This window comes from Dryobates pubescens, chromosome 25 (assembly GCF_014839835.1).
Source record: "Dryobates pubescens isolate bDryPub1 chromosome 25, bDryPub1.pri, whole genome shotgun sequence".
NCBI classification, from domain to species: Eukaryota; Metazoa; Chordata; class Aves; order Piciformes; family Picidae; genus Dryobates; species Dryobates pubescens.
The window spans coordinates 4,130,775-4,143,423 of record NC_071636.1 but is presented as its reverse complement, the minus strand read 5'-3'; the positions used below and the strand labels follow the sequence as shown (position 1 = coordinate 4,143,423).

General features: G+C 45.8%; 1 protein-coding gene across 1 annotated transcript in view; it reads left to right on the top strand.

Moving 5' to 3' along the window:
- The first annotated feature begins 236 nt into the window (after nt 1–236).
- PXN (paxillin) overlaps nt 237–12,649 on the top strand; it is a 43,739-nt gene continuing 31,326 nt past the window's right edge. Inside the window, exon 1 of the mRNA XM_054172990.1 lies at nt 237–334. Coding sequence (XP_054028965.1) covers nt 322–334 — 13 coding nt within the window. The 5' untranslated portion in view covers nt 237–321. The remainder of the gene's footprint in view (nt 335–12,649) is intronic.

Here is a 12,649-nt window from a genome sequence, read left to right as displayed (position 1 = left end):
GCTGGGCACCGTCAGCCTGGGACGTGCGAGGGGCCGCAGGCCGGAGCCTCACCCGGGCAGGCTTTGCCCAGGGTGCTGCTGTCCCCGCCCGGCATTTCGCGGGGCGCTTTTCCGCCCCAGGGACCATGCACCAGTGTGCCGGGAAGGCGGCCAGTCCCAGGCAGCGGAGTGCTCCCGCTGCCGCCGGCAGGGGGCAGGGCCGGCGGGCGCGGCGCGGCGGGGGCGCGCTCGGGGCGCGGGAGCGCGCGGGGGCGGGCCGGCAAAGTTGCGAGGCGCTGAGGCGGGCGGCGGCACCGGCGGCGGATCGGGCACGGCGGCACCATGGACGACCTGGGTGAGTTCCGAGGCGCGGGTACTGCCCGCGGCGGGGACCGCCGCCCCTCAGCGCCCCGGGCAGCCCCCGCGGCCCGCCCGGCCACACCGCGCCCCTCAGCGCCGCCGGCGGCTCCGCGCCCTGGGGCTCGGGCCGGGCCTGCCGGCGCCCGGGGACGTGTCGCTCCCCGCGGACCGCGCAGGCCCTCCCGCCTCCCCGCGCCGCCCGTTCCGCGCTCCCCCCGGGGCCCCTCTGCCGGGCTGCTCTTGGGTCGCCGCCACCCGCTCCCGCCGGGCCGCCGGTGTTCGTCCGGGCGCTGCCCTGGCCGGGAAACGCGCCCTTCGGACCGTAGCCCGGGAGCGGTGTGGAGCATGGTCGGGTCTCGGTAGACACCGCCCCCCACGCCGCAGCCGCCGGCTCTGGAACCTTTTCTTGAGCGAGATCTTTAACTTTCACGGGTGTCGGGTGATCGCTGGGGAGCCCTCGGGGGTGAGCGGTGCCCTGCCCCTGCACGACGTGCCGCCGGGCTCCGAGCTCGTCCCGCTCCTCCCTTGGCTTCTCCCAGATGTGCCGAAACCTTCCGAAATCGTGTAGCGGGGAAATATCAGGGAACTGGTCTCACTGGAAAGATCTAGAGAGTTTGAGTTCTTTGCTACCAAGCCGGAAAGGGGGTAGGTGTGCCAAAATCCCTATGCTCTGGGAGACATTAGGGTGACTGAGTTCCGCTTATGAAACCGATTAAATCAGGCACTGGGGAGGGGCTGCAATCCGTTACTTCCATCCTACCTTTAATAGGAACCAGACGTTCTGTTAAGATATGCTGCAGGAAAATTGCAGTTTTATTACTGGACCTGGAAGCTCACATTGCAGTGCTGGCATAAAGCTGGTGGTCACACCTTCAGAAAACAGACTTCGAATTGGACTAATGATAAAACTTAGGAGGCAAGGAGTCCGACTGCTGCATGGCTTCTGGTGAAAGGTGCACCACGAAGGACTTGTTCTTAGGGCGTGGAACCTCACCCTCTGCCTGGGTGAAGTGGCTGGTAGTGCAAACAATGAATTTCTACTGCAGCTTCTTCTCAACACTTACTGTTCGTTTAAATGGAGACAGTTCTGTTTACCACTCTTCATATCCCTCAGCCTGGTTATCTTGTGGAGATTTGGTACATGTTTCTAGCGTGTTCAGGAATGCGTTGCTAGTCAGAACAGGATTCACCCAGCTGTGTATTTACTTGCTGAGTGGCCCTCAAGGTGAGCACACAGATAGCATTGTGTAGGGCCAGCACAATGTCTCATCAACATGCTCTTCAGGGAGCCATGGGAGCTGTACTGTGCCCACTGAAATTGTTGCATTCCTTCAGTAGTGGTAGCATTGCTTTCCATTTGGCTGAATAGACTTCTGCAATTTCAACACATTTTTCCTTCTTCTGTAGGAGGTTTAGAAGTGAACCGCAAAGAAAGTCTGAAAAACAAATCTGAATTTGTGTCTCTTTTGTTCTTCTGAGGTGTTAAATGTATTGGCACAATCAGAAGTTAAAAGTTGTGATCTGGTTTTTAAAACAGAGCTTTTTCCCTCAGCAACTTCATTTCATCAAGTCTTAATTACACCATGTTTTTCTCAATTGTTGTGCAGTCTGTCAGACTGGACAAGATCAGATGAATCTGATCATAGGCAGTTGAACAAAAAAAGTGGAACCCTTTCTCTTTCTAAGCTTTTCTTTGCTTTACAAAATTCACCATGGAAAGGCACACCAGATATTCTCTCTCTGTAAATCATTGTTAGCCCCAAAAATCAATTGCTTGTTTTCCTGAAGCTGTTCACCTTGGGATGCATGCAACAATGGAATAAGTAAGACTTCTGAACTGAAGTGAGAGTTGTTTATTTTTCTTTCCTCATTATCTATGGGTGGATTATCTGAGTTGTGGATTAACCGTGCCATGGATACAGACGTCTGCGCTGGCTCTGTCCAGAGTCAAGCTGGTTCAGCAGGACTTGTTGGTTCAGGCACAATGCCATGTGGACGTAGCTTCCAGGGCCAGTTTTGGCCCCAAATGTAGTTTAGAATTGAGTTTGAGCTAGTAAGCCTTGAAGGTTCAGAGCTGATGTCAAGTAAAATCAGCTTAGATGCTTCCACGCCCTGTTTCTGAGTCTCTGTGGTGCAGAAATGAGTAGTGACTGATGGCCCTTGCTGGACATGAAGGAACAGCTTACAGAGCCCACTTAACTCCCTGAATTTATCAAAACTCTCCTGCTCCCTGGAGCTGATGGAGTTGATCAGCGTGTACTTGCACATAGTGAGATGGAGAGCCAGAATTACCTCAATTTCATGCTGCTTGGGCTGGAGAGGTTATGAAACATGAGAATAGATTTGTGCCGCTTTGGAGATTCAGTAGGAGTTGAAAAGAAGTTTGTTCCTTTTTATCTCCCTCAGTGTTGAAGAAGTGGTGTTGCAGCATACAGCTCGCCCAGGAAACTGTTTGGAGCTCTGCAGGCGGAACTGGTGCACCCCACTGAGCTGGGGGAGCCTCCGTGGCACAGGACACTGTGCTGGGTCTGGGTGTGAACTAGAATAGCACAATGTGGGAAGAGGGGAGGATACGATGGTGACTTCAAGCAGATTGTCCAGATTGTCTTCCTGAAGCCTAGGGAAGCGTGTTCTGCGGATGTGCTTGCAGTTTGACAGGAAGCCTGCTGTATGAGTTTGCCGTTCTGCAGTGCTCTAAATTGGCACAAAGTAAAACTTTGCCCTAAAGAGTGAAAATCCTAACTCAGGGCTATCTCCCCTTTCAGGCGATTACCAGAGTGCAGCATATTTTACACGCTGTGCTTTCAGCACAGAAGTGACCAGCCCAACATACTTGCTTCAGACAATTTGAGATTCTGATGTGGATACAGATGTTGAATTGTTCTTGATTCTGTGGTGCTACTTTGTCTGAGTGTGGCCAGATCCATTAGGCTCTGCTGGTTTCAGATGAAGAACCCTAATCAGTGTAGTCTGTAATGTGGTTTATTGGAAGTGGAAGAAGAGAAACCAAGCTTTACATTTGTCTTAGTCAAGACACTGCTTGATTTTGACTTTTCTTATGGGTTGTTTGCAAACACTACTGTGAAATTTATTTGTTTCTTTTTAGCCTGGGTAACTCCAGTCAGAAGTGGTGTTGATTTTAGCAGCTTTCTTTTGATGGCTTTGAAATTTTCACTTCTCTGCTGCTTGGGTTCGGTGTGGTTGGTTTTTTCCCCCCTCCCATTTAAAAATGTTTCAGTTTTGTTTTTTTAAACTGGATTTTGCAATCAAAACCAGAACAGCATTCACTAGAGCTTGTAGATGTTTTACAAAGAAGTTGTTTCTGTTAAATGAGAACATATTTACTAGGCTGTACACTGCTTATTTTAGGTGTGCTTGCTCCCTTCCAGAAGGAGTTTCCTTTTGCAGAAGGTTTGTATAGCAGCGTGGGTTCAGAATTCTGGGTGCAAAAGTTCAGTGGCACCAGAGACTTGACTTTGAAAGCTGGTTGTTTCTGTTCTAGGAACTCTAACCCACCCTCTCTTCAGGGCTTAATCCTCTCAAGACTGACTTTAAAGGGAGCAATCTTGCCATTGATTTTTCATGGGAGTGTGGAGAGGAGTGCATGTGTTTCCATCTGTCATCTGTCCTAGCATTTGGAAGATTGCTATGCTCTCCAGGGCCGTGCTGCCTGTCCCTCTTTTGAAAGGGATGTTTGCCTGTTTCTGACTCAGTTCTTCAGTTTGCAAGTCATACGCAGTGGGTTTTGGTCTTACTTGACTGAAAGTTTAGTGTGAAATTGCTCATGGTCAGCTACGCCCAGGAAATGGTACCGGGGGCAAACACTGGTGAAGTAATTTGGTCCCTTGGCTTTCTACTGGCTCAGGTTTCTGAGTCATTCCTGCTGCTGGGTGAGAAGACTGTAAACAGAACTAATACTCTGCACAATGGGGTTCTGACTTGTTTCAGCTCCTTAGCTGTTGTGACCCCTCGTAAAACAGGGACTTCATTGTCCTGAGCAACTCAGACAGGGAGTCCTCTGCCTCGAGCAGTGTGCGATGCAGAGAGAGGCGTCTTTTCTTGTTGCTCTATTTCCATGGAAAAGCTGGATTCTGTGCTGTCTTTAGTTCCTTTGTCCCTTGCTGGGAGAGGTCAACTTATCCCGAGTGTTCAGCTGCCCTCCTGGTTAAAATTGATCCTTCAACACCATCTTTACCACTAGAGAAAGAAACGATGAACTTCTCATACATCTTCTTCATCTACTTGTCCTTTCTTTCCCAGGGAATCATGATACTTGAATTTCACTGGACCCTTTTTTCCTCACCTCTTACCCTTTGAAGTGTATGTATTTAGTGTATGAAAGAAGTTGTGAAACTGAAGAAATGACAGATAAATTTCCGAGGTCAGGCAGCAGAAGAAGCAGTAATCATTTCTAGTTAGATCAGTTGTTTTTCTGTTCTACTGCTAAACCAGACATATATAAGTTCCTTAAAGTAAATGTGTGCAGCTGGAGGAGGAGAGAAAGCCAGTCCATGGCCACGGAACAAATCTGTTTGAATCAGACTAATGCATTAATTGGGATATCCAGGATCTACTACAGCTTTGGAGACAGCCAGAACAGATTCTGAACTCAGTTGTGTTGTGCTAGTGGCAAATCAGTGCGAATGAATAGGGTCTCTGGTCCCAGTTTCCTGCTCTGTGCCTCAGACTACAGCAACCTCCCTTTGTGTACTGATCTTGTGTGTCCCTTTTTGTCTGATGCGGAAGCTGTTAATGAAGATGCTCTTCTAGTCCAGCTGCTTGAAAGTGAGACATTGTCTGTGGGAAGCTTCCCTGGGCTGTGATATGAAGATGGGGTTTTCAGAATGAGACTCCTGCTCATTTTAGCGTGTCCTAACTAACTTAGGTTTAATTACAAGCCCTGGAAATACAGATTGTCATGACTGCTAGGCCGTTATATTTAAAAATGCTGGATGGGAACATGTGGAGACCTTAGGATTCTGTCCTTGTTTCAGTGTTTGTGAAACCTCACCTTAAATCTCATCCAGTTTCAGATGGCAGCCAAAAATGGTGTTTCCAGCTTCCCCATTTCTTGTGTGCTTTCTGCATACTTACTGAGTATCTGGCTCCAGAGTGAATAGGTTCAAATTTCTGATCTTCTGGGAAACCAACCCTTTCCCCCAGACTGAACAAATGGGATCAGTAAGCTGAACTATCTTGCCCTGTGGCAAGTTACTTAGATTCAGTGCTGTGGAGGAGGCAAGGAGTGGCACCATTCCTTTCCATTTTGGGCTGAAGTTAAATGGATTGGTGAGAAAGTGGAAGTTGTGGTTTCAAATTGGTTTAACCTTACTTAACTGCAGGTTGCTGTAAGGTGTGTGGTGTCCCTTGCCCGTTACTACTTCCTTGTGTCCCCAATATAACCATTGGGCAGTTAGCTTTCAGAAGAATTAGCTCATTGATCCAGCTATTTTTTTCCCCCCACGTGGACAGCAGACTGGGGAGCGGGTGAGGCCACTTCTTTAAGCTGTGACTTCTGTCTAGGATAAGGTAACTGTTTGTCCACTGCCTCAAAAGCTTGTCCTGACTTTAGGCATATTGTTTCTCCATCTGCAAAATGAGGATAAGAGCTCCTTACTTGCAAAGCATGGTTAATGCTTGGTGAGATCTTCGTCTTTCTGGAACAGCTTCCAGCTGAATATAGCAAAGCAGTGATTCTTTCAAGCTTTTCTGGTCGCTGTTGCTGGAAAAGCTTACAATGGCAAGTTTGAATTTGATTTATAAGTTTCTATTTCATTCTCAGCTCTGTTTAATGTTCCCTCCCTGCCTTTCTGTTTGCTCATCCTCTCTTCATCCTCTGTTATGACAGGCTGTGAGAAGGGAGAAAAGATTTCCTTTCCCATCCAAGTCCCTCACAGTAGTTCTGCTCTAGTCTTTCCCTTTACCACAGAGCATCATGTAGTCATTCAAAGAATGCCATGTGCTAATGTTGTACTATAAAAATAGGAGGTGGGCGATGGCTTTCTCATATGGCTCTTAGCTGTTTTCCCCCATTTGTGCCTATTCTCATTGCAAATGGCTCCAAGAGCAGCAAAAACCAGCTGGGGACAGTCTCCCTTGACTGACTGGTGTGAAAATCCATGCTTTCTCTTCTGTGGATGTATGGTTTTAAATGTTGATGAAGCAAACGAAATAGAAATGGCAAACGGAGTGCTGCGGAACAAGTTCAGTGTTGGTGTTTAGGTTATAGGGACTTGAGTCCCTGAGGTTGTGTGTTTGTGCTGTTTAAGAGTCTGGTAAGCTCTTTTTCTGCTGATATAAAAGCAACATTTTCTTGTAGCAGACAGTAATTACTAATTTACATGGGAATTTCATCTAAGCAGTTTGAGACAACTGTAAGCTGAGGGCCCAAGAGAACTTATGGCAGGCCACCAAGGGAGGCAGCCTGCATTGTTACTGCTTGGCTCCTCTTTGCTGGGCTGTCTCTATGCTGTGAACATGTTTAGTTTAAGTTATTGAAACGATGGTGAAGTAACCTGAAGTCTTCAAATGCAGTTTGTCTTGCCACTTCTCACTGTTCTTATTGTCACATGCAAGTTTGGTGTAGGTGGCTTTGCTGGGTGAGCTAGTGTCTGGCAGCATGCAGTGCAGTGTAGCTTGATTTTCTTTTATTATTTGATTTTACTGATCATTGCATGTGTTCAAGCCTCTAACATTTTGCAAATGATGTGAGGAACATCAAAAACAATAAATGGCACCCCAGGGGATAAACTTTCTGAATGACACTTTGCATGGGGAATTGTGCTTTACATCGTTCAGCCATAAATCAAACTGCATGGGGTCTGCAGGAATAAAGCAATCCCATGGTTTTTGTCACAAAATTGAGGTGGCAGACAGAATTAATCCTGTGTCTGTCTGGACAGCTGATGGGATCTTGCTTTATTTCCATCCCCAAAGAGCAAGGTGAGCAGAGAATACTGCTTTCTGCTATAGGGAGGTTTGTGGTGGTTCAAAGACTGATTAGGCTGGGTTGTTCCAAGAGCAGGAGGGAGCAGAACTTGCCAGAAGTAGAAAAGGTCATGAGCAGGAGGGCTGTAAGTGATTTGCCATGGATTAGGGGTTTAATAATCTTCTGTTCTATCCTCTTTCACAGCTCTGAACAAGTTCAAGGCTTCTCTCTGAAAAGGTTTCTTTTGCGTTGGAGCTATTAATTTCAGCTGGGTTGGACTAACTGCACAGGCAGTTGAGATTACTGATGCCCCATGAGTTGCAGTAAGATGGTCTTCTCTGCTGCTCATCTTACTTGTCAGTGGCATCTGCAGCTCCCCATTCCTCAGCAGCTGCCCTGGGACTTGTACTACTTTTTGTTGCTGCTAGCAAACGACCCTTTTTGGGGAGAGGTGGTCCACAAGAGTTAGATGCCTAGAAGTAGTACTTCTGGTTTGCAGCTCTCCCTCTTGTTCATTATGGTTTTATGTGGGAGACTTCTTAGGCTGTGTAGGTCTGGTTGGGCAGCTTGATACACAGTTGGAATTATTCTGCCTGGCCGTGAGCAGCTCCAGCAGTTAGACAGGATCCCTGCAGAGAGCTGGAGCACTGGGGGAGGGAGCGAAATGCCATTTCATCCACGTCATGAAATCTCTTATCAGTGGCCAACTCAGTGTTGTGGGTGGGTGAGCTGTGTTGGCCAGAAGAAGCTGCCTTTTTTTACTGCTGTGAAATGTGAGGAGCTCAGCACTGTCAGTCAGGCTGGAGCTGTGGAGTGGCTGTGTGGAATTTGGGATGAATTTGTCACTCAGATTCTTATAATCCTAAACTTGTAATTTTCAATTTATCCTGCTAGTCCTTAATCTGCTGTTTGTCTGCCCTGAGCAGTTCCTTTGGGCAGTGCCTTACAAGCCCAGCTGGTCTGAAGTACTCTTCCCATACTGCTTAATGGGTTAAATCTGGTGCCTCCAGCACCTTCTGCCTTGAGATCAGGCTTGAGATTAAGCCTTGGCCATATGAGTTAGAGATCAAATCTGTTAGGTCTTGGTTAAAATACCTGGAAGAGTTGGTTAAGGGCTTAATTTGTTGGATGCTACTTTACCATTGAATGTGAGGGAGAAAACGACGTGAAGTAGATCACTGTGGTAGGGCTTGTGTGTGAGATGTGGTGACTTTCTATACTGTCTGGATCTGCTGGAGTCCTTGGGCTGCATTGCTTAGGTTTGCAAGATGGAGCATGGGGGATGGAGTAGCCAGTGTGATGTGAGGCATGTGGTGCCACGTTCTCTGGGGCTGTACGGCTCTGACTTTACCCAGTTGGGAGGCCATTGGGGAGAAACGTTGAAGAGAAGGGACTGGGGGTGGTGCAGGGAGGAAGCTTTATGTAATTCTTGGCTAGCTTCTGAGTAATTGTTTTAATGAAATGGAATGCAGTGTATTCAGTGCTTGCTTGGCAGAAACAGCTATGTTTTAACTTTCTATTTTGGGGAGGGGGAAAGAAGTCCGAGTTAGTCTATTTTCCATCTGCTTTAAGCAGTTAGGCTTGGGTTTGTTTTCAGAGATAGGAGTAGAATATTGTTCTCAGCAAGGGGCAGTTGCACTGCTGTGGCTGTGTGAGAGGTTGTCTTTGTACATTTAGTGTGTAAGTGGAAGAGCCTGATCTCTCTGTTTCTCTGTGGGCTGTGAATGTCAGTGTGGCTCTGAAGTGGATCAGGTTAATTTTAAAGTACCCAGCAGCGATGGGATGAGAGAGATGTGAGGAGGTACATGTCCATATAAAATACATATGCAACTGGGTGCTTGATAGGAAAATTAATCTATTTTCCACTCTGTTAGTGTAGAGCAGGGAAGAAGATGATGAGTTGAGACAAAGATGTCAATTTAATTTTCAGCAAAGGAGAAATGTAGGGGCTGTGAATCTTGACTTCTGTATACTAGTGCAAAATAGTCTCTCCAGTTATCTCAGATGATTGTTGTCTTTTATCACAGGATTGGTGGAGGCACAGTTGGAGATCATGCTAACCCCCTTTTTTAGAAAATAATTTGAAGAAGGATTTATTTCATGTACCTATGAAAGGGAAGTTTGTTCTCATGCTGCTTCTATTTCAGCATTGCTGGCATTTCCATTTTTGGTCAGAGCTGGAGAATTGCCTCTCTTACTCATCTTTACCTCTCAAAAATCCACTTTCCCTTTGGTCTTTGGAGTTTATTAGTTCCTTTTTAGTTGTGGTTTTCTTGTGAGTAAAACAACCTTTGGTTAATAGAATAAAATTTGTCTCTGTGTAATAGTAAACCAACAATTTCTGTGGAGGGCACTGAGATGAAAAATCTGTCATGTGTTTAATTGCTTTATTAATAGTGCTCTTGGTAAAAAGAAATCTCCACTATGCCTTTTGCTGATGATAAAACAAGCAAGAGAGTTGTGACTAATACTTCTGCCATGATGCCAGATCATAGATAGAGTAAGAGTTCATCTACCTTTGCACCATAGGAAGAGGTAAGAAAACCTTAAACATTCTCCAGCTGTTCTCTATCCACTGGCTGCAATATATTCCAGTTCTAAAAATGTTAATTTTCTGTCTGGCTTTAAGAATTTCTTCTCTTTCAGTGGGCCTCTGTCATGACATTGTGCAACTCTTGAGCTACATTCTTCTGCCAATGGTAGGAAAACCAGAGCTGTAGAGCCATCAGCAATCTCTGTCAAGTTGCCACCCACATCTTCTCTCAAAGACAACTGGGGGGCCAGTTCCCACATTAATTGCTGGAACACTGTCCTCCTTTCATTCCCAGCAGCCTCTTTTATTAGATTTTTAACCACGTGCTTCTTGGCCCCTTGTACTCTTTTTAAAGATGTTCCTTGCCCACTCTCTGTAATTACTTGGGTTATCTTTAAGTTCCAGTAGATTGCTTATCAGATTTGAAAGCTTCATTTTCAAACTTTCTACCTATTATAGCTATAAGCAGTACTAAGATCCACATGACTGAAAAATGTTAAATATTTTGTTGCCATTTCCCCTTGCTCTGCTCCGAGTTTACATTGTGCTTTTTGGCAGTGCTTTGTGCAGTCAGTTGCTGGTGATGACTTACACTTTTTGGCTTATAAAGAGTTTGGTGTTTCTTTCAAGTCTGTTCCCACTCCCTGTTGCAGAGAAAACCCATGCAGAAACAAACAAGAAAGAAAACCCCCACCATTTGGGGAGTACTTTGTTAGTAATTAGATTTTTAACAAGCCAGTGAAACTACACACCACATTTGACATAAGCTCCTTTTTTCAAGTAAAGGAAACCAGCTTGCCTCAGAGTGGTTAGCAGATCAAGCCAACAGGACTTTTTAACTTGCCTTTATTTATTTCACAATATAGTAACCTTTAATTTGGCATCCCCAGTATCTGGGGGAGATTTGCTGGGTCTTTATTTCTCCTTTGAAGCACAGGCTTTTAAAACTTGAGGCACCTTGGGTTTTAAGGATAGATTTGCATTGGTTGCGTGTTCTTTGCATTTATATGCTCTTGGGAGATAAGCTTGTTGCTTACTGAATGGGAGGTTGCTGGGATTAATGAAAAAATACTCTCTTCAAGGACTAAAATCTCTCAAGTCTGCATTCTGATGTGCCATTTGAGAGCCTTCAGGATAGGAATGCCTCAATAAGACTGTACTAAATATGGATATGATTGCAGTGTCTCCTCAGTGTCTCTGTTCTTTACTACTGGAATCCTTTTGCTAGTAGCCAGGTCATTCTACATCTCCTGGGCAAAATTCATACTCCTAATGCTGTTAATGAATTTAGAATTTATACTAATATTTCTGTCCTTCATTTCATCATCTGTTGTGTGTGTCTCAAATTTTGTAACTGGCACTTTGCCTGGATGGGTCTATATTCAGATCTGTTTATACTGCTTGGATAGGATTTCCACTGCTTAAAAGATGCTAGTTTTTTTTCCCTTCCATGAGTTTCATGTCTAGCATAATCATGCAAATCTTACCCTTCCCTTTATTGGTTATAGGCTCCACAAACAGGAAAGTTTCTGTTCCTTTCTAAAAGGCAGAGATAATCAACTTAGAATGTGCAAGCTCTGACACTATTTTGTCTCTGACTGTGCATTTGTACCCATGCAGATGGATAAGCTTGTAGTAATCTTTAGCAATCTTCTTATTGATTGTGGTTATTAATGTGGCAAAGGTGAGATGCTGGGATATTTGATGTGCTGGTCCCGCAGTCTACTTGAATCAATGTAATGGCTTGCTGCTGAAAGGGGGGGATGCCTTTACATGCAATTACACCTTTTCTGCTCCCTCATCTGGCTTTCTTCCTACCCCTTTCTCCTTGCTGACTGCTGTGCTTACCTATTTTCTAACTCATAAGAAAGCAGTCAGGTTTTTTGGGTAGATGTTGAACTGGTTCACAGAGGGGTCTTGTGAAAGCCAGAGACAACACAATTAAGTGGCAGCAGCACATGTCTGGAAGAGGGAGTAAAACCTTTCCATTTTTGGCAGTGGTGAACTGTTAATTTGCCTTTCTGCATCCTGTGAAACTCTATCCTTCACTCCTTGGTGTTCATTGTCCAGTGGAACTCCCATGCTCTGTTGCCATGTAAATCCTGATGTAATGTGTTTTCCTTCCCTAGATGAGTTATAATCAGCAGTCACCAAATTATGATCTCCAACTGGTAAGTGCTTTGCAGCTGTTGTTAGGTGTCCTCTTTAAGTGGTAAAATTACAGGCTTGGCTTTTCCACCTGAGGGTTCTGGAGCACACACAGACAAGAGTTACTGTTTCCCAAAGATTTAGAAGCCACTGCTGTTCACACTGTTCTGATTTGCTGTTGCTCAGAAGATGCTCGAAAGAATTATCCAGTACTGGATCAGCACGTGTTGTAACCTCACTGCTGCTTATGACAGGGACCCAACAGCTTAGGAAATGCTCTTGCCCACCCTCATTTCAGTAGGCATGTTCAAAGGGTTGCTTGGTGGCAGCTGGGTGCTACACACCTCTACTCTTGGCATTTCTACCCCAAGTCTTGGAGTCCAGGGCTGAGCAGGGTCTGGCACACAAATGATGGCAGCATTTCCCACTGGTCTGCTGTCCTTACAATTGTTACCATTCTCTGCCTGTCTTTTCCAGAAGGGCATGAAAACCAACTGCCCAGGTCACCCTTTCATGCTGAAGGAGGCAAGCTACTCTGCTGGAGGAGGCAGATGACTGACTTCCCTAGCACCTTTGTATACTGCTAGGGAAGAATAATAGGTAGAGGGAATCTTCCCTTTTGTCTGCACCAGGAGGGCAAACAGACTTTTGGCAGAATATGGATTGTATGGCATCAGCCTGACATACCTGACCAGGAGAGA